The 22,142-nt window shown below is 43.7% G+C and overlaps 1 protein-coding gene across 2 annotated transcripts in view; it reads right to left on the bottom strand.

The window, feature by feature from the left end:
- LTO1 (LTO1 maturation factor of ABCE1) overlaps positions 1 to 22,142 on the bottom strand; it is a 54,903-nt gene that overhangs the window by 5,249 nt on the left and 27,512 nt on the right. Inside the window, exon 5 of one of the 2 annotated variants that reach the window (XM_053720567.1) lies at positions 18,572 to 19,138. The exons of the other annotated variant lie outside the window; for it this stretch is intronic. Coding sequence (XP_053576542.1) covers positions 19,070 to 19,138 — 69 coding nt within the window. The 3' untranslated portion in view covers positions 18,572 to 19,069. Of the gene's footprint in view, positions 1 to 18,571; positions 19,139 to 22,142 lie in introns of those variants that run through there. 2 annotated transcript variants of the gene reach the window in all.

Here is a 22,142-nt window from a genome sequence, read left to right on the forward strand (position 1 = left end):
GGGGCAATATTGGAAGATGAGTCTTGGAGGAAAGCAGTGACCTTCTCGGACGTCCGGGAAACAATTACCAAAATAACACACACAGGCAGGTTATCATTAGCAAATGTTCCGTTTATTCTGGGACCAAAAGCACAATATATAGACATGGATACACGTAGGCATCTCTGGTGCGTAACATCATCTTATTGGCTAAGCAAAATACAGTAATATATTTCCTAATGGCCTTATTTGGCATACAGCATAACATATCATAATAGAAAATAATATATGAAAAAAGTACAGACAGAAACATGTATATTTTGCAGCTACATGAAATAATGTAGGTGGGTGCTGCTCTGTGACATTTGGGGTTTTAGCTTACAAGAAGCACCTGGGTTTGTTTGGCTTTGAAAAAAGTACCTTATTTCCTGTTCAGACACAGACAGATCAGCAACTGAAATTTGCAAATGTAACTGATATTACAAGTGCCTTAGAAGAAATGATATTATGAATGGAGTGCAGAAAAAATGATATTACGAATGGAGTGCAGAAAAAATACATCAGTGCATAACATTATAGATAATGTAAAATAAGTACATAGGTAAAGTGTGCGACACAAATAAGTGATGTTCCCTGACAACCCCTGCTACCCCGACTGGGTAGCTCCGCCAAACGGGTCCTGCTTCCTCCCTGCCGACTGCAGCTATGTAGCTGGTAAGTGTAAAGCTAAGTGTATGGTTGTAATGCATGCAATCTAAGTACCACTCAGTCTCACACCTAACCTGTGAGTCTTGAGTGAGAAGTGTCAAGATCTTGCTCATAGACTTGAGGGGACTAAGAGTAGTCAGAGGAAGGAACTAGGTAGGACAAATGTGAGAAGACAAGATTTAGAAAGAGTGTCACAGTTTAAGCAGTACACAGAGAGAGTTATCAGGTGTATAGCCAAAGAGAGAGGAGGATGGCTAATGGTAGTGAATAGGATCAGTATGTTCAGTATACAAAGTGTTAAAGCTTTATATTACTGCAGATGCACCTGCTTATTTTGGAGCGTTATTCATACAACAGTGGTTAGATGGTAATTACGTAGGAGTGTCAGTCTGGTTAAACTGTATTAGACTTAATACTTGAATCCTTCTTGTACCGCAACTAAGAGCTAACTCTAGCAGTGGAGGTAAAGCACACAGATAATGAGAAAATGACAGAGCTGCTACAGTCTGAGTACTTGCACTTTTGGTTGTCAGCAGGCTCTGATATCTTTCCACAGGAGCGGAGCAATTTTGTTGTGCTGGTGAGTTGAACTGCAGCCTCCGGTGTTAGTATTCAGGACAAGCAGCTGTGAGCGTGTTACTCACGGCGTGACTGCAGCCTCCCGCGACTGTATGAAGGAGGAGTGAAGGTAAGAGCGTTACTCCAGGCGTGTTACTGTGATACAGCTCCGGATGTCAGTTGCAGCTGTGAGAGGCTGTGTTCAGCTGAGTGCTGCGTTAGCAGAGTGACTTGAAATCCGATGGTAAGGAAGTTTGGCAACTATGTTGCAATAAATTCTATAAGTGTACTAATACTACAGACAATATAAATTTCAGGTAGCTAGGGTAATCCAGTTTACAGGCTAAGCAGAGAATTACAGGTCAGCCTTCAGTAACAAAAACATAATTTATGCTTACCTGATAAATTCCTTTCTTCTGTAGTGTGATCAGTCCACGGGTCATCATTACTTCTGGGATATTACTCCTCCCCAACAGGAAGTGCAAGAGGATTCACCCAGCAGAGCTGCATATAGCTCCTCCCCTCTACGTCACTCCCAGTCATTCGACCAAGGACCAACGAGAAAGGAAAAGCCAAGGGTGAAGTGGTGACTAGAGTATAAATTAAAAAATATTTACCTGCCTTAAAAACAGGGCGGGCCGTGGACTGATCACACTACAGAAGAAAGGAATTTATCAGGTAAGCATAAATTATGTTTTCTTCTGTTAAGTGTGATCAGTCCACGGGTCATCATTACTTCTGGGATACCAATACCAAAGCAAAAGTACACGGATGACGGGAGGGATAGGCAGGCTCTTTATACAGAAGGAACCACTGCCTGAAGAACCTTTCTCCCAAAAATAGCCTCCGATGAAGCAAAAGTGTCAAATTTGTAAAATTTGGAAAAAGTATGAAGCGAAGACCAAGTTGCAGCCTTGCAAATCTGCTCAACAGAGGCCTCATTCTTGAAGGCCCAAGTGGAAGCCACAGCTCTAGTAGAATGAGCTGTAATTCTTTCAGGAGGCTGCTGTCCAGCAGTCTCATAAGCTAAACGAATTATGCTACGAAGCCAAAAAGAAAGAGAGGTAGCAGAAGCTTTTTGACCTCTCCTCTGTCCAGAGTAAACGACAAACAGAGAAGACGTTTGTCGAAATTCCTTAGTTGCCTGTAAGTAAAATTTTAGAGCACGGACTACATCCAGGTTGTGCAGTAGACGTTCCTTCTTCGAAGAAGGATTTGGGCACAAGGAAGGAACAACAATCTCTTGATTGATATTCCTGTTAGTAACTACCTTAGGTAAGAACCCAGGTTTAGTACGCAGAACTACCTTATCCGAATGAAAAATCAAATAAGGAGAATCACAATGTAAGGCTGATAATTCAGAGACTCTTCGAGCCGAGGAAATAGCCATTAAAAATAGAACTTTCCAAGATAACAACTTTATATCAATGAAATGAAGGGGTTCAAACGGAACGCCCTGTAAAACATTAAGAACAAGGTTTAAACTCCATGGTGGAGCAACAGTTTTAAACACAGGCTTAATCCTGGCCAAAGCCTGACAAAAAGCCTGGACGTCAGGAACTTCTGACAGACGTTTGTGTAACAGAATGGACAGAGCTGAGATCTGTCCCTTTAATGAACTAGCAGATAAACCCTTTTCTAAACCTTCTTGTAGAAAAGACAATATCCTAGGAATCCTAACCTTACTCCAAGAGTAACCTTTGGATTCACACCAATATAGGTATTTACGCCATATCTTATGGTAAATCTTTCTGGTAACAGGCTTCCTAGCCTGTATTAAGGTATCAATAACTGACTCGGAAAACCCACGTCTTGATAAAATCAAGCGTTCAATTTCCAAGCAGTCAGCTTCAGAGAAGTTAGATTTTGATGTTTGAAGGGACCCTGTATCAGAAGGTCCTGTTTCAGAGGTAGAGACCAAGGTGGACAGGATGACATGTCCACCAGGTCTGCATACCAAGTCCTGCGTGGCCACGCAGGAGCTATTAGAATCACTGATGCTCTCTCTTGTTTGATTCTGGCAATCAATCGAGGAAGCATCGGGAAGGGTGGAAACACGTAAGCCATCCTGAAGTCCCAAGGTGCTGTCAGGGCATCTATCAGGACTGCTCCTGGATCCCTGGATCTGGACCCGTAACGAGGAAGCTTGGCGTTCTGTCGAGACGCCATGAGATCTATCTCTGGTTTGCCCCAACGTCGAAGTATTTGGGCAAAGACCTCCGGATGGAGTTCCCACTCCCCCGGATGAAAAGTCTGACGACTTAAGAAATCCGCCTCCCAGTTCTCCACTCCCGGGATGTGGATTGCTGACAGGTGGCAAGAGTGAGACTCTGCCCAGTGAATTATCTTTGATACTTCCATCATAGCTAGGGAGCTTCTTGTCCCTCCCTGATGGTTGATGTAAGCTACAGTCGTGATGTTGTCCGACTGAAACCTGATGAACCCCCGAGTTGTCAACTGGGGCCAAGCCAGGAGGGCATTGAGAACTGCTCTCAATTCCAGAATGTTTATTGGCAGGAGACTCTCCTCCTGATTCCATAGTCCCTGAGCCTTCAGAGAATTCCAGACGGCACACCAACCTAGAAGGCTGGCGTCTGTTGTTACAATTGTCCAGTCTGGTCTGCTGAATGGCATCCCCCTGGACAGATGTGGCCGAGAAAGCCACCATAGAAGAGAATTTCTGGTCTCTTGATCCAGATTCAGAGAAGGGGATAAGTCTGAGTAATCCCCATTCCACTGACTTAGCATGCACAGTTGCAGTGGTCTGAGGTGTAAGCGTGCAAAGGGTACTATGTCCATTGCCGCTACCATTAAGCCGATTACCTCCATGCATTGAGCCACTGACGGGTGTTGAATGGAATGAAGGGTGCGGCAAGCACTTTGAAGTCTTGTTAGCCTGTCCTCTGTCAGGTAAATCTTCATTTCTACAGAATCTATAAGAGTCCCCAGGAAGGGAACTCTTGTGAGTGGAACGAGTGAACTTTTCTTTTCGTTCACCTTCCATCCATGTGACCTTAGAAATGCCAGTACTAACTCTGTATGAGACTTGGCAGTTTGAAAGCTTGAAGCTTGAATCAGAATGTCGTCTAGGTATGGAGCTACCGAGATTCCCCGCGGTCTTAGTACCGCCAGAAGAGCACCCAGAATCTTTGTGAAGATTCTTGGAGCTGTAGCCAATCCGAATGGAAGAGCCACAAACTGGTAATGCCTGTCTAGGAAGGCAAACCTTAGGTACCGGTAATGATCTTTGTGAATCGGTATGTGAAGGTAGGCATCTTTTAAATCTACAGTGGTCATGTACTGACCCTCTTGGATCATAGGTAAAATTGTCCGAATAGTCTCCATCTTGAACGATGGAACTCTTAGGAATTTGTTTAGGATCTTTAAGTCCAGGATTGGTCTGAAAGTTCCCTCTTTTTTGGGAACCACAAACAGATTTGAGTAAAACCCCTGTCCCTGTTCCGATCGTGGAACAGGATGGATTACTCCCATTAACAAGAGCTCTTGTACGCAGCGTAGAAACTCCTCTTTCTTTGTCTGGATTGTTGACAACCTTGACAGATGAAATCTCTCTCTTGGAGGAGAGTATTTGAAGTCCAGAAGGTATCCCTGAGATATTATCTCTAGCGCCCAGGGATCCTGGACATCTCTTGCCCAAGCCTGGGCGAAGAGAGAAAGTCTGCCCCCCACTAGATCCGATCCCGGATCGGGGGCCCTCAATTCATGCTGTTTTAGGGGCAGCAGCAGGTTTCCTGGTCTGCTTGCCCTTGTTCCAGGACTGGTTAGGTTTCCAGCCTTGTCTGTAGCGAGCAACAGCTCCTTCCTGTCTTGGTGCAGAGGAAGTTGATGCTGCTCCAGCTTTGAAATTACGAAAGGAACGAAAATTAGACTGTCTAGCCTTAGCTTTGGCTTTGTCCTGAGGCAGGGCATGGCCTTTACCTCCTGTAATGTCAGCGATAATCTCTTTCAACCCGGGCCCGAATAAGGTCTGCCCTTTGAAAGGTATATTAAGCAATTTAGACTTAGAAGTAACATCAGCTGACCAGGATTTTAGCCACAGCGCCCTGCGTGCCTGAATGGCGAATCCTGAATTCTTCGCCGTAAGTTTAGTAAGATGTACTACGGCCTCCGAAATGAATGAATTAGCTAGTTTAAGGACTCTAAGCCTGTCCGTAATGTCGTCCAGAGTAGCTGAACTAATGTTCTCTTCCAGAGACTCAATCCAGAATGCTGCTGCAGCCGTGATCGGCGCAATGCATGCAAGGGGTTGCAATATAAAACCTTGTTGAACAAACATTTTCTTAAGGTAACCCTCTAATTTTTTATCCATTGGATCTGAAAAAGCACAGCTATCCTCCACCGGGATAGTGGTACGCTTAGCTAAAGTAGAAACTGCTCCCTCCACCTTAGGGACCGTTTGCCATAAGTCCCGTGTGGTGGCGTCTATTGGAAACATTTTTCTAAATATCGGAGGGGGTGAGAACGGCACACCGGGTCTATCCCACTCCTTAGTAACAATTTCAGTAAGTCTCTTAGGTATAGGAAAAACCTCAGTACTCGCCGGTACCGCAAAATATTTATCCAACCTACACATTTTCTCTGGTATTGCAACTGTGTTACAATCATTCAGAGCCGCTAACACCTCCCCTAGTAATACACGGAGGTTTTCCAGTTTAAATTTAAAATTTGAAATATCTGAATCCAGTCTGTTTGGATCAGAACCGTCACCCACAGAATGAAGTTCTCCGTCCTCATGTTCTGCCACCTGTGACGCAGTGTCTGACATGGCCCTAATATTATCAGCGCACTCTGTTCTCACCCCAGAGTGATCACGCTTACCTCTTTCTGGTAATTTAGCCAAAACTTCAGTCATAACAGTAGCCATATCCTGTAATGTGATTTGTAATGGCCGCCCAGATGTACTCGGCGCTACAATATCACGCACCTCCCGATCGGGAGATGCAGGTACTGACACGTGAGGCGAGTTAGTCGGCATAACTCTCCCCTCGTTGTTTGGTGAAATTTGTTCAATTTGTACAGATTGACTTTTATTTAAAGTAGCATCAACACAGTTAGTACATAAATTTCTATTGGGCTCCACTTTGGCATTGCAACAAATGACACAGGTATCATCCTCTGAATCAGACATGTTTAACACACTAGCAAATAAACTTGCAACTTGGAATACAATTCAATTAGAATAATATTAAAAACGTACTGTGCCTTTAAGAAGCACAGAAGATCTATGACAGTTGAAAATTAATAAATTGAAAACAGTTATAGTGTAAACAACACAACTTTAGCAAAGGTTTAATCCCATTAGCAAAGATAACAAATTCTGAAAGCAGGAAACAAATTACAGAATAAACGTTTTTTATCTCAGTCAACTATAATTCTCACAGCTCTGCTGAGAGAAATTACCTCCCTCAAAATAAGTTTTGAAGACCCCTGAGCTCTGTAGAGATGAACCGGATCATGCAGGAAATACAATGAGCTGCTGACTGAAATATTTGATGCGTAGCAAAAGCGCCAAAAAACGGCCCCTCCCCCTCACACACAGCAGTGAGAGAGAACAGAAACTGTCAGAAAAAAGATTAAGCAACTGCCAAGTGGAAAAATAGTGCCCAAACATTTATTCACTCAGTACCTCAGCAAATGAAAACGATTTTACATTCCAGCAAAAACGTTAAACATAATTTCTAGTTATTAAACAGCTTTATGTAATTCTTACAGTGTAATTCTAGTGAAGTACCATTCCCCAGAATACTGAAGTGTAAAGTATACATACATGACATTATATCGGTATGGCAGGATTTTCTCATCAATTCCATTGTCAGAAAATAAAAGCTGCTACATACCTCTATGCAGATTCATCTGCCCGCTGTCCCCTGATCTGAAGTTTACCTCTCCTCAGATGGCCGAGAAACAGCAATATGATCTTAACTACTCCGGCTAAAATCATAGCAAAAACTCTGGTAGATTCTTCTTCAAACTCTGCCAGAGAGGTAATAACACACTCCGGTGCTATTTTAAAATAACAAACTTTTGATTGAAGATATAAAACTAAGTATAATCACCATAGTCCTCTCACACATCCTATCTAGTCGTTGGGTGCAAGAGAATGACTGGGAGTGACGTAGAGGGGAGGAGCTATATGCAGCTCTGCTGGGTGAATCCTCTTGCACTTCCTGTTGGGGAGGAGTAATATCCCAGAAGTAATGATGACCCGTGGACTGATCACACTTAACAGAAGAAATACTTAGCGCTAAGGAAGGATAGGGAGGAGTCTTAAGTAACCTTGGTAGGAGATGTTTAAAGAGATAGTGCAGAACGTTACAGTAAGTGACCACAGCCTGTAGCCACCCCTGATGCCCGACAGCACCGGTATTCAGGGTCCCACCCTGTAGCAGACTCTGGCTACCCAGACTAGGTAGCTCTGCCAGAGGGTCCTTCCTCTGCCTGGAACAGGCTGCTATGTAGCCAAGGAAAGTGATTTTAGCAGGAACCCACCCAAATAACTAGACATACTAGCATTCAGGTGAAACAGGAACTGATTTTATTGGAAAACACACACTCTTTTACACACAAAGCTCATCTTGATTAGACACTGGACAATCCCACAATTTTCCCGCCATTCCCGTCCCTCCAGACAGACCGGCGCCTCCATAGCAGCCATAGTCCCACATTGGTCCTCAGATGTCACAGTCCAAAAAGTGGAGTGTTTCATTAATGGGGACTGGAGTTACAGCCTGGTAAAGATTGGGGGGTAGGGGTGTCCGAAACCCCCAGTTCCTCAAGTAGCTCCTCTCCGGCAATTCCACCACCTCTTGTCCTCCCTAGGAGCTACCAATCCCCAAAAGACTGAGCGACCAGGGTTAAAGGTAGCGGTGTCCTGCTGTTCTGTGGCTGCCCGGGAGTTCCAGGAGCCCGGCCGGCCTGAGAGGGGTTAGGCGGGTGTACATTGTAAGGTGGCCGACCGGGAGTTGCAGGTGCCCGGCCAGCCTAGGAGGGTTTTTCCGGTCAGAGGCCAGCTCTTCTCTGACAAAGTACTGGTGACAAAACAAGCAACCAAAAGCTTCCAGAGACCGCTGTTGCTCTGAGGAGCCCAAAACCGTGACATCTCCCCCCTTAAGTTTGGCAGACCCGGCTAAACCCTTAGCAGGTCGGCCTGGAGCTGTCCGATGGTGGCCCTCCAATTCTCGGTTGCTGGGGAAGGTTATCCCATCTCTCATGGGCTTGGGGCATCCTGGGGGGTTCCTGCCGGTGTTTATTCCCTTCGCCTAGGCACACAATGCAAAGTCCCAAACAAGTTTGCCAAGGCCGGCTCCAAAAGAGTTGCTATCCCACAAGTTCTAGTGTCTTTAGGTTCATTGGCCACACTGCCTCCTTCTGTGACACTTGGTTGAGTACCGACTGACCCACTCACAAACAAATCCAGTGCCGGTTTCCCGTCTGTATTCCCACCCCAGAATGGAGGGTGAGGTTGCTCCTTGGTGGGGCAGGCAAGAATCGGGTGCCCAAACTTATGGCACCAACTGCAGGGGCGGTTATCCAACAAAGCCTCTGCCGTATTCCCGGCTGTAGGTGGAAGTTGCTCCTTGGTGGGGCAGGCAAAACTCGGGTGCCCAAACTTGTGGCACCAACTGCATGAGCGGGTACCCCCTGGCCTGTCCCCTGTGAGAAATACTTCGGGACGAGAAAAGGGTAGAGACCCTGCCAAGCTACTGAGGGGAGAGACCATCTGTCTCCTCTCCCGAGGAGATCTACCGCTGGGGAGGAAGGTCGGCTACCTCCGCTTCATGGGAAACTGCTCTGCTGCTGGGGAGGGAGACCGACCGTCTCCTCCCCTGGGAAGGGGTTCTGCCGCTGGGCGTTATCGACATCCATCTCTCCCTGCCAGGTGTTCTGTGTAAGGGGAGGGAGGACGACTTCCTCCGTTCCCAGGGGATGGCTCTGCCGCTGGGGAGAGAGACCGACTATCTTCTCTCCCTGCTCCTGGCTCTGCCGCTGGGGAGAGAGACCAACTGTCTCCTCTCCCTGCTCCTGACTCTGCCACTGGTGAGAGAGACCGACTATCTCCTCTCCCAGGAAGGGGTTCTGTGTAAGGGGAGGGAGGACGACTACCTCCGCTCCCAGGGGATGGCAGACTGTTTCCTCTGCCTGCTCCTGGCTCTGCCGCTGGGGAGAGAGACCAACTGTCTCCTCTCCAAGGAAGGGGTTCTGCGTAGGGGGAGGGAGGACGACTACCTCTGCTCCCAGGGGATGGCTCTGCCGCTGGGGAGAAAGACCGACTGTTTCCTCTCCCGGCTCTGCCGCTGGGGAAATAGCCCGACTCTTTCCCCTCCCAGGAAGGGGTTCTGCTTACGGGGAGGACGACTACCTCTGCTCCCAGGGGATGGCTCTGCTGCTGGGGAGAGAGACTGATTGTCTCCTCTCCCTGCTCCTGGCTCTGCCGCTGGGGAGAGAGACTGACTGTCTCTTCTCCCGGGAAGGGGTTCTGTGTAAGAGGAGGGATTACGCCTACCTCCTCTACCTGGTTTCCTGGAGCTGTTGCAGGTGCTGGGCACATGCCGGTGACTCTCTGCCCTGTTGCCAGCACTTCTGCTAGGGTGGCCTCCTGGTCCAAGACCATAAGCTTGGAGCCAGACTGCTGATCGGGATCCAGCAGCCCTGGTTCCCTTTTTCTTTGTTGCCACTCCTCCACGGTCAAGCTCCATTAATCCCAGAGTGATGCACCCCAGATCTGTATAGCCTTGGCATGCTGCTTAACGAGATCTAGCAGCCTCTTGTATTCCTCGACCAGTGCCTCTTCCTGGTCACTTATAAAATCCAGATTGTCTAGTAGCCAAGATTCCCCCAAGAGATCCAGCAGTTCCTCTTGGAGCCCAGAGATATCCGCCAGAACCTGGTCGGTCTCGCTCCCAAACTGTGGGTTCTCTGTCCTTTTTGTAAATAGCAATCCAGGGCCGCCAAAGCCCTCTGTGGGGGAGCCATCCTCCAGCCATGGCTGCGCTTGCATAGCGAGCCATTGGAGTGCCCAATAGCTGTCCTCCACCCACATCTCTTGCTAGACCAGTCTATGTAGAACAGATAGCCATTCCTTCTTTGGCTGTTTTCCCAGGAAAGGCACTCTCACGGTCCGCCGAACACAGAACCTCATGTCATTCATGGGGAGGACCTTTCCATCTTCCCGCTCCTCTTGAAGAGCCTCCCACCAGAGGTCCCGGCGGATCAGGTCCCTTTGTTCCAGGACCATCCAGCGCCTTCTGTACTCTCCTTAGAAATTCGACTTCCATAGTTACTGGCTACCTTGGCCCTTCTCCTCTGTCAGCAGGAATTGTGTGTAAGAAGCAGATCCCTCTGCTGCCAGCCAATGTGATGGATACCCGGCTACCCCGACTGGGTAGCTCTGCCAAAAGGGTCCTGATTCCTCCCTGCTGACCGCAGCTATGTAGCTGGCAAGTGACCACAGCCTGTAGCCACCCGATGCCCGACAGCACTGGTATTCAGGGACCCACCCGGCTACCCAGACTAGGTAGCTCTGCCAGAGGGTCCTTCCTCTGCCTGGAACAGGCTGCTATGTAGCCCAGGAAAGTGATTTTAGCAGGAGCCCACCCAAATAACTAGACATACTAGCATTCAGGTGAAACAGGAACTGATTTTATTGGAAAACACACACTCTTTTATACACAAAGCTCATCTTGATTACACACTGGACAATCCCACAATTTTCCCGCCATTCCCACTCCTCCAGATAGACCGGCGCCTCCATAGCAGTCATAGTCCTACAGAATCCCAGGACCCAGGGGTGACGGTTTCGGGGTGATCCCGGGGGAGCAGCGGCACTTCCAGGGTGTCAATTAAAAGCTCTTGGTCCCCATATGCCTGTGATTCGTGATTCAACTGGAGTTACAGCCCGTTAAAGATTGGGGGGTAGGGGTGTCCGAAACCCCCAGTTCCCCAAGTAGCTCCTCTCCGGCAATTCCACCACCTCTTGTCCTCCCTAGGAGCTACCAATCCCCAAAAGAGCCGCTGGAGCGACCAGGGTTAAAGGTAGCCCTGCTGTTCTGTGGCCGACCGGGAGTTACAGGAGCCCGGCCAGCCTAGGAGGGTTTTTCGGATCAGAGCCAGCTCTTCTCTGACAAAGTACTGGTGACAAAACAAGCAACCAAAAGCTTCCAGAGACCGTGGTTGCTCTGAGGAGCCCAAAACCACTGAGAAACAACAGGGGTGAGGTAGTAAGGGGGTGGGGGTTAGCCTTTGGGGTCTGGTATCTGTGACAGGAAGGAAACCTAACTTAGTACGCAGAACTACCTTAAATTAGGTAAGGGGATTCATACTGCAACACTGAGAGTTCTGAGACTCTGCGAGCAGAAGAAATTGCAACAAGAAACAAAACTTTCCAAAATAACATCTTAATATCTAAGGAATGCATAGGCTCAAACAGAGCTTGCTGAAGAACAAGGTTAAGACTCCAGGGAGTCTTAGGGAGTAACCGGTTTGAACACAGGCCTGATTATGACCAAGGCCTGACAAAAAGATTGCACATCTGGTACATCCGCCAGGCGTTTATGCAACAAAATAGACAAGGCGGATATTTGACCCTTCAAGGTACTAGCTGATAATCCCTTCTCCAGACCCTCCTGGAAAAAAGACAAAATCCTAGGATTTCGAACTCTACTCCAAGAGTAAGCCCTGGATTCACACCAATACAGATATCTACGCCATATCTTATAATAAATCTTTCTGTTAACAGGTTTACCAGCCTGAATCATCTTCTCAATGACCAACTCAGAAAAACCATGCTTCGATAAAATTAAGCGTTCAATCTTCAAGCAGTCAGCTTTAGAGAAACGTGATGTGGGTGAAGGAAGGGCCCTTGAAGTAGAACGTCCTTCCTCAATGGAAGTCTCCAAAGTGGAAGAGATGCCATCTCCACTAGGTCTGCATACCAGATCCTGCAAGGCCACGCCGGTGCAATAAGGATCACCAATGCCCTCTCCGGTTTGATTCGAGCAATGACCCAAGGAAGGAGAGCGAACAGAGGAAATAGGTATGCTAGACTGAAATTCCAAGGGACCGCCAGAGCATTTATCAGTACAGCCTGAGGATCCCTTAACCTCAACCCATACCTCGGGAGCTTGGCATTCTGTCGAGATGCCATGAGATCCAGCTCCGGCTGTCCCCATTTGAGAATTAAGTTGGAAAAAACCACCGCATGGAGTTCCCAGTCCCCCCGGTGAAAACTCTGTCTGCTCAGAAAATCCGCTTCTCAATTGTCCACTCCTGGAATGTGGATCGCAAATAGACAGCAGTTGTGGGTCTCTGCCCACTGAATATTCTTGGCTACCTCTGTCATAGCCAAGGAACTCCGAGTTCCTCCCTGATGGTTGATGTAAGCCACTGAAGTTATGTTGTCTGACTGGAACCTGATAAACCGGGCTGAGGCTAACTGAGGCCAGGTCAGAAGAGCATTGAAAATTGCCCTCAGCTCTAGGATGTTTATGGGAAGAACAGACTCCTAACGAGTCCATGTCCCCTGAGCCTTTAATGAGCCCCAGACTGCTCCCCATCCCAGCAGGCTGGCGTTTGTTGTCACAATCACCCAGGTGGGTCTGCAAAAGTAGGTTCCCTGAAAGAGATGATCCTGAGACAACCACCAATGAAGAGTCTGTTGTCGCCTGATCCAGATGAATTCGCAGAGACAGATCTGCATAATCCCCGTTCCATTCTCTGAGAATGCATAACTGTAGAGGTCTGAGATGGAACCAGGCAAACGGAATGATGTCCATGGCAGCTACCATCAGACCGATCACCTCCATACATTGAGCCACATATGGCCGAGGAGAGGACTAAAGAGCCAGACAAAAGTTGAGGATCTTTTATTTTCTGACCTCTGTCAGAAATATTCTTATTGATAAGGAATCTATTATGGTTCCCAGGAACACTACCCTTGTAGCTGGAATCAAGGAACTCTTTCCCAAATTCACCTTCCATCTGTGAAAATGCAGAAGAGATAACATCTCTGTATGAGAGTCTGCATGTTGCCTGGACCAGAATGTCGTCCAGATAAGGCATCACAGCAATGCCCCACAATCAGAGCACCGCCAACAGGGCTTCCAGGACCTTTGAGAACATTCTGGGAGCTGTGGCAAGGCCGAATGGAAGAGCCACAAACTGGAAGTGCTTGTCTAGAAAGGCAAACCTCAGAAACTTGTGATGATCCCTGTGGATGGGAACATGTAGGTAGGCAGCCTTTAAATCTACAGTTGTCATGAATTGACCCTCTTGAACCAAGGGAAGAATGGAACGAATAGTTTCCATCTCGAAGGATGGTACTCTGAGAAACTTAGACTTTTGAGATCTAAAATTGGTCAGAAGGTTCCCTCTTTTTTCAGAACCACAAACAGATTGGAGTAGAATCCCAGACCCTGTTCCTGCATTGGAACAGGAACTATCACTCCTAGGTCGGAAAGATCCCAGACACAGTGTAAGAACGCCTCTCTTTTTATCTGGTCTACAGATAACCTTGAGAGCAGAAACCTGCCCCTGGGAGGAAAGGTTTTGAACTCTAGTTTGTATCCCTGGGACACGATGTCCACCGCCCAGGGATCCGGCACATCCCGAACCCAGGCCTGAGCGAAGAAAGAAAGTCTGCCCCCCCACCAGATCCGGTCCTGGATCAGGGGCAGATCCTTCATGCTGACTTTGAGGCACTAACGGCTTCTTAGATTGCTTCCCCTTGTTCCAAGGCTGGTTGGACTTTCAGGAAGGCTTGGACTGTCCCTGCTTGGCAGAGAGAGAGGACTTTTTACCCTTGAAGTTCCGAAAGGAATGAAAATTACTCTGACGTCCCTTCTGCTTATTCCTCTGAAATAATTTCAGACAAGCCCTGCCCAAACAAGGTCTTACCCTTGTAGGGAATCGCCAAAAGCTTAGACTTAGATGACACATCCGTAGACCAGGATTTCAACCATAAAGCTCTGCGAGCCAGTAGTGCAAACCCAGAAATCTTTGCTCCCAACTTAATAACTTGAAGGGAAACATCCGTAATAAAGGAATTGGCCAACTTTAAGGCTTTGATCCTATCCTGGATCTCTTCAAAGGGGGTATATGTCTGAATAGAATCAGACAACGCATCAAACCAGTATGCTGCTGCACTGGTGACTGTAGCAATACATACTGCAGTTTGCCATTGTAAACCCTGGTGTACATACATCTTTTTAAGTAACCTTTCCAACTTCTTATCCATAGGATCCTGAAAAGAACAACTATCCTCTATGGGAATAGTGGTTCTCTTATCCAAAGTGGAAATTGCCCCCTCCACCATAGGGACGATCTGCCAAGACTCCTTGATAGAGTCAGCTATTGGAAACATCTTCTTAAAAATTGGGGATGGAGAAAAGGTAATACCAGGTGTCTCCCATTCCCAAGCAATAATCTCTGTAGCCCGGTCTGGTAAGGAAAAACAACCTCAACCGTTGAAGGTACATCAAAGTATTTATTTAGCTTACTAGACTTAGGATTGACTAGGACCGTCATGTTAGAGTCATCCAAGGTGGCCAAAACCTCCTTAAGTAACAAATGGAGGTGCTCTAGCATAAACCTGAAAGATACAACTTCAGCATCAGAAGAAGGAATTACACTGTCTGAGTCTGAGATTTCACCCTCAGATGCCACAGAAGTACTGTATCTTCCTCCTCAGACTTCTGGGAGGGAACATTCGGAATAGCCACGACTGTGTCAGAAACCTTACTGACTGATCCTTTATATTTCCTCTTGTGCTTTCCCTGCAGCATGGGAAAAGCAGACAGCGCATCAGTTACCCCAGAGGATATGTGAGTAGCAATGTCTTGCAAAGTAACTCCAACTGGAGTGTGAGAGGAAGCGCAGTGCACTGCATGTGGGGACGATAATGTTTGGGACACTTAAGGAGAAAGCTGCGGCATATCTTGAACAGGAGACCCCTCAACAGCATCTTCCTTAGATAATGATGGTTCAGAATCAAAAAGTCTATCCCTGTACTGTAATGTTCTCTCAATACATGAGGAACAAAAGGGACTGGTGGTTCAACATTGGAATCAAAACACAAGCTACATGTCACGTTTTGCAGGGCCTCTTGATCCATCTTAACCCCCCAAAAAAACATTACTGTCACTTTAAATTTTTTCACTAACAACCTCAGACAGCCTCTTCACCTCAGCACTTTTGCTGAGGTGCCTACCTGTCCTGCTGGAACAAAGGAAATAGGAGATTTAATGATCCGGACTCAGAGCTGCTCAAACAGGCTACTAGCCGACAAGATCCTTGCTGGCAGAGCCGCAACGAACCCCTCTATACCGGATCGCACAGAAGGAGAAACCGGATGTGCACAACACTATCTTGCCGCCTCAGAAAAGCCCGCCCTCCTAATCGTGGGCATGACTAAACTGACTCCCGGTCGCCATTATACCTCCCTGTAGCCGTCACATAAAAAAAAACATACAAAAAACACATACCACCAAGTCCGGAATTAAACAGAAGCTGAGCCTCTATAATGAGATACCTCTCACATAACAGCAGCATATCAGCAAATATGCTACTGCTCCCCAAGCCCCCAGTGCCTGCATAACTGCCCATATGAGTCCCATTAAAGGGACACTAAACCCAATTTTTATCTTTAGTGATTCAGATAGAGCATGCAATTTTAAGCAACTTTCTAATGTATTCCTATTATCAATTTTTCTTCGTTCTTTTGCTAGCTTTATTTGAAAAAGGCATCTAAGCTATTTTTTGGTTCAGACCCTGGAGAGCACTTGTTTATTGGTGGGTGAATTTATCCACCAATCAGCAAGAACAACCCAGGTTGTTCACCAAAAATGGGCAGGCATCTAAACTTTCATTCTTGCTTTTCAAATAAAGATACCAAGAGAATGAATACAATTTGATAATAGGAGTAAATTAGAAAGCTGCTTAAAATTGCATGCTCTATCTGAATCACGGAAGAAAAAATGTGGGTTCAGTGTCCCTTTAAGCCTAAATAGGATTGTATTAAAATAAAAGGTCCCATACAGATTAAACTGTAAAAGTGCCATATTCTCCTGACCCAAGAAAATAAAATTAGGCACTTACCTGAATACAACACTGCTCGGCAGCTCACTTGGTTTGAGAGGCACACCTCCTCACATGGACCTGTGAAAAACAAAAAAAGACTGAATAATCCTACTCAGGCTTTCAAAACAGGACAGCAACAACTGTTTGGGAGGCTGAGTGAGGATTATACCCCACATGTTCCCAATTGATTAAAAGACACCACTGCTCTACTGAAGAGACTGACATGGGCTATGGCTAAACTCCAGGAAGGAGCATAACAAACTTGCTCTGCTTCAAAATAATAAAATCTTGATTGAAGAATCTTCTTTCAGACACCTAAACTTTACCACCTCCTTGCTTTTAACGTAGGCAAAGAGAATGACTGGGGTTGGAGGGAAGGGAGGTGATACTTAACAGCTTTGCTGTGGTGCTCTTTGCCTCCTCCTGCTGGCCAGGAGTGAAATTCCCAATAGTAATTAGATATGATCCGTGAACTCACTGTGTCATTAGAAAGAAATATACTTTTTACCTCTGTATTTGCCTTGTATCTAAGGCAGCCTCTGCAGACTGCCCACTTATCTCAGAGATTTTTACAGACTTGCATTAAAGGCAATTAGTGCTGACTCTTAAATAACTCCACATGCATGAGCACAATGTTATTAATTTGAAACACATGAACTAACGCTCTCTAGCTGTTAAAAACTGTCAAATGCAGTGAGATAAGAGGTGGCCCTAAAGGGTTTAGAAATTAGCATATGAGCCTACCTAGGTTAAGCTTTCAACTAACAATACCAAGAGAACAAAACAAATTGATGATACAAGTAAATTAGAAAGTTGTTTAAAATTACATGCCCTGTCTGAATCATGAAAGTTCAATTTGGACTTTACTAAACCTTTAAATAAAACTATTTCAATTTTTATTATTATCATCATTTTCTCCTTCCAATAAAAGAACAGCTGAAAAGTTGATCAAATAGGAATGATTAATTATGAACCTCCCAATAATTCCATTCATTTCAAAGATCTATCTATGCATATTTAATATAATTTAACTAAATCAATAATGATCCGATATAAGAGGAAAAATAATTTGAAAAGTAATTATTCTAAAAATGAAAACCATGATTTAAACCAAATCCACCCTGATTAAAAATTTGTAAGAAACACCTTTTTATAGCGGTTTCCTCAAGAGGAGTATCTGCGGATAAAGACCTATTTTATATTCTGTGTGCTTTTTGAAAACATGCTTTTGTTGCATAAAATCAGGTCTGTGCAATAGTTTGGCCGAAGAAAAGCAATTATGTGTTTAGCAAGAAAAAACATTTTTTGCTTAGTAATTTGTTGTCAATAACCCTGCCCCCTCTTAATCCAACAATCACAGTAACGTGTTCTGCTAAGGCAGATTATCAATTGTGGTGCTTTGTTTCTAATTGAAGTGATTTTAAGCAGTTTAAATGTATGCACTGTGTATTTAAAAGTATGCGAAAAGTGAAAATTAGAAACAGAATGTGTTCTGTTAAACCACCTTTTGGTAGGGAAGGGGAGGGCTTTGTAGTATAAACCTTTGCTGATCTTCCTCTTACTATACTAGTAAAACACAAGACACATTTATAATACATCCATGTTTGCAGTTGTTGGTTTTAGAGCCCTTTTGCAGAATGAGACAAGGAAAACACACAAATCCTATCTATTTATCTATCAGTGTTCTCCCCAGGACCTTTTTAGCGGGTGCACAACCCGGCTGATTTTACTGACCATACAGCTAAAATTTTAGCCAATATTAAAATGATTGTAAAGTATAAGAATTCTGAAAACTCCTATGCATACTTGTGATCCCACATAAGGTAGTTTATTTTTTTTTAATTACATGTTAAATACATATTAAAAAATGAGTTTAGAGTAAAGTACCGTTTCCTTCCTTGCTCTGCCCAATCGTTGCTTCCAGGATTGGGACTGTGTGACGTAGAGAGCGGTCCCACCTACTCTCTACCTAATAACTACATGAATGTGCACTGCCTTAGAGAATTGATTGGGGAAAAAAGTAAATGCGCAAAAGAAACCGATGCTTTTCTGGCGGAGGAACGGTGGAGGGTATAAAAAAAATAAAAGTAGCTTGTTTTTTGAAAAAAAATGTGATTTAGAAGATATTGATGAATAAAAGTTACCCTATTTAGCTTTCTCCTTACACATCCAGTTAAGCATATCAAGTAAGTTTACAAACACTTTAAGCTAAAATTAGCTAATATTAAAAACATTCAATTTTTCAATTTTTATTGGACAAACTTTCATTAAATACAATTATGTTAAATGATGCAGTTAATTTGTGCTTTGGATAGCTGAAAATGATATAACATTAGAAAAGATCACACTGCCCCCACCCGGCTACTTCATAATGACACCTGGCTGGCAACACACACACATATATATATGCAAAAAAGCAGTGTTGTGCATTGCAGAATGCATCTCAGATATGACGCTGCAGTTTCCTATAGCCTCCAGTTTGTATTTAATGTTTCTTTAAGGCACACATATCTTTACGTATTCCCTGGTGGCTCCGTTTTCTTAACCAAAAAGTTTAAAAACAAATAAAAGTTCTGAATATATCCATGAAAGATTGAAAAGACTAGGATAAAAATTCTGTCTTGAGTTTAGCGACATTAGAACCTTTTATGAAAGACCAGCTTTCTATAATTTGAAACAATCGTCCTCCACACAAAACTTCAACTTGAAAATAAAATTAAATTTGTTCAGTTCAGAATGAAAGTCCAGCGCCATTATTGCTGATAATTATATCAGGCTGAATATTCAGCATAGAGCATACCTGAAAGAAAGTAGAAACATAATAAAACCAATGCATTGTATACTCTTTTGCAAACAACATTTAACTACAGTACTTTAAAAGGGACATTAAACTTGACTTTTCAACAACACGTTTCATTATTGCAATATACATTCATTATTTATTTTGCTGCCTTTTGTTATAAAATACATCTAAAATGTGTGCTTGTTTTACTTTCTCCCAGGGAGGTTTGGGTTAATACTTTTAGGCAATTAATGTAAGATTTTGTTTACCTCTCCATCCCCCCTAAGATTCTCAGCAGTCACATGTTTGTAAAGGGTGGATTTATCAGTATTGCATCAACAATCATGATAGAATAATTTTTTTGCAATAGTAACTAAGTTGAATCAGTGTTACACAACCTTAAAGGGACACTAAACAAAAATTGTAAACTACATTATTTGAACCTTCATAATAACAAACTAATATTCAGATATAGCACAAACTCTGTTTGCACATTTGCAGACTGGGGTAGCCTGCACTCTTGTATTCCCTTTAGGAGGTTTAGCACTGATTAAACTTAGTTATTATTGCAAAGAATGATTCTTCTATCAGGATTGTTGATGTAAAACAGATAATCCACCTTTTAACCCTTTCATGACAGGGTCAATTTCCGATGCAAATTGAAATCCAGCGATCTCAAGATTTCAGTTATGGGATCGGGTCAGGGGGCGTCCCTATGACGCTAGGCACGCCCGCCAGACCGCGATCGCATCCAGGAAGCGCCGTTGGCTTCAGGACAGCCAAACGGCTAGGATGGAATAAAATGCTATAACGGCATTAAAAGGTTAAAAGCATGTGACATTATAGAAGATTAGGGAGGGAGTGAAAGGTAAATAAAAGCATTAATATCCTATTAATTATTTGAACCTATTCCTTTCGTTACAAGCTTACTATACCACTCAACTTTAATCTGCATAGTAAGACTGAAGGGGGAAAAAATAAAAATTATATATATATATATATATATATATATATATATATATATATATATATATATATATATATATATATATATATATATATATATACATACACACACATACACACAGAGAAAGTCCAGCACTCGCTTACAAGCTCTCAACTAGGATTAAAAGCAAAACTGGAAGAGTTAGTTACTACATCTGGCCAAATGGGACATGTACCACGTCAAGGTCTCTTCCAAAACTTGGGTCCCTAATACAGCCAAACAAATGCAAGCTCAAAATCAAAAACTGAGAACAAGTCAGGGTTCACAGATTTATGTAATCTCCCTAGACCAGTGTTTTTCAACCAGTGTGCCGTGGCACACTAGTATGCCGTGAGAGATCCTCAGGTGTGCCGCGGCAGATTGACAACAGTGCAGGGGTGTCCCTCTTTCAAATTTTGAAATATTGGTAGGTATGTGACAGGCTCATCAGGCATCATTTACAACCATGACATTGACATTCATTCATTCACAGACAATCATTATGATTGTTTGTAAAAGAATGTCATGTATTGTTTGTAGGAGGCATGGCATGACAGCACAGTGTGTGTGTATATATACAGTATGTGTGTGTATATATATATATATATATATATATATATATATATATCCTGTATTAGGCTACAATGTGTCACTTTGTAAAATTTTGGGATGGTCGTGTGCCGCAGGATTTTTTTATGTAAAAAAGTGTGCCACGGCAAAAAAAAGGTTGCAAATCACTGCCCTAGACATATACAAAACATGGAAGGGGACTATATATATATAATATATATAGTATAAAACACATTGGATTTGCACTTTCACCATCCAGGAGCAGCTACCTGGGTGTCAGGATATCGTAATGAAGAGCAAAGGGTCCGCACTCGCTGGATTTATACACATTTAGTTTTTTTATTTGGTGATGTTTTGGGAAACAAAACTCCTCTTCCTCAGCGCCCTGGAGTTTTGTTCCCCGAAATGTTACCATATAAACTGTTAAATATATATTTTTTAAATTTACTAGCAATTCAGCACTGCAATACAGAAGATCTAAAATATTCAAGAAATATTTAAAACTGTAATTTTAATAAGATTTAAAGGGACATGAAACCCAAATTTTTGATTGATTCAGATAGAGAATACAATTTTAAACAACATTCCAATTTACTTCTAAATGATCTAATTTGCTTCATTCGTTAAAGTATCCTTTGTTGAAGAAAAAGCAATGCTCATAGGTGAGCCACTCACACTAGAGCATCTATGTGCAGCCACCAATCAGCAGCTACTGAGCCTATTTAGATATTATTATTTACTTTATTTATGAAGCGCCAACATATTCCGCAGCGCTGTCCATGGATACAATTCATTTAAATAAAACAATACAAGACTTATAAGAGACAGGACAAAATGTACAAACATATACAGGAGGGATTAAGGGCCCTATTCCCGTGGGAACTTACAATCTAGATATGCTTTTCAACAAATGATATAAAGAGAATGAATTAAATTAGATAATAGAAGTATATTGGAAAGTTGTTTAAAATTGCATGCTCTTTCTAAATCATGGGGGAAAATGTGTTTCATGTCCCTTTAAAAGATGTTTTCTTATTTGTTTTGGTCAGTAAAGACCAGATATAAAGAAGCACCTGTGCTGTCATTTAAACATCTGTATGTAAGATAGACATAAAACAACTGTGCAAATATGTTACCTTATTCTTTTTTACATGAAAATAGTATTTTAGTCTGCACAAATTAATATTAAACGCAACAGGAAATACAAGTTTTTGCACAACAGAAAACAAGCCTTCGTTGCTAAATGACAGATAAGGACAACTCATGTATATTTCATTGCAGGACAAGTGTCCACAGGCACAGAGTTCTCTATCCTTTTATAAAAAAAATTGGTTATACAGAAGACCCTGCTGTTGGAGCAGTAGCTTATATATGATGTACGTGTTATATTCAGTTTTAGCTAATCTTGCTGTGTAGTTAGCAATTCCTTCTGAAATGTTTTCTAATGAATGTGGAGTGGACTGATAG

Source organism: Bombina bombina, chromosome 7, assembly GCF_027579735.1.
Source record: "Bombina bombina isolate aBomBom1 chromosome 7, aBomBom1.pri, whole genome shotgun sequence".
Taxonomy (NCBI): Eukaryota; Metazoa; Chordata; class Amphibia; order Anura; family Bombinatoridae; genus Bombina; species Bombina bombina.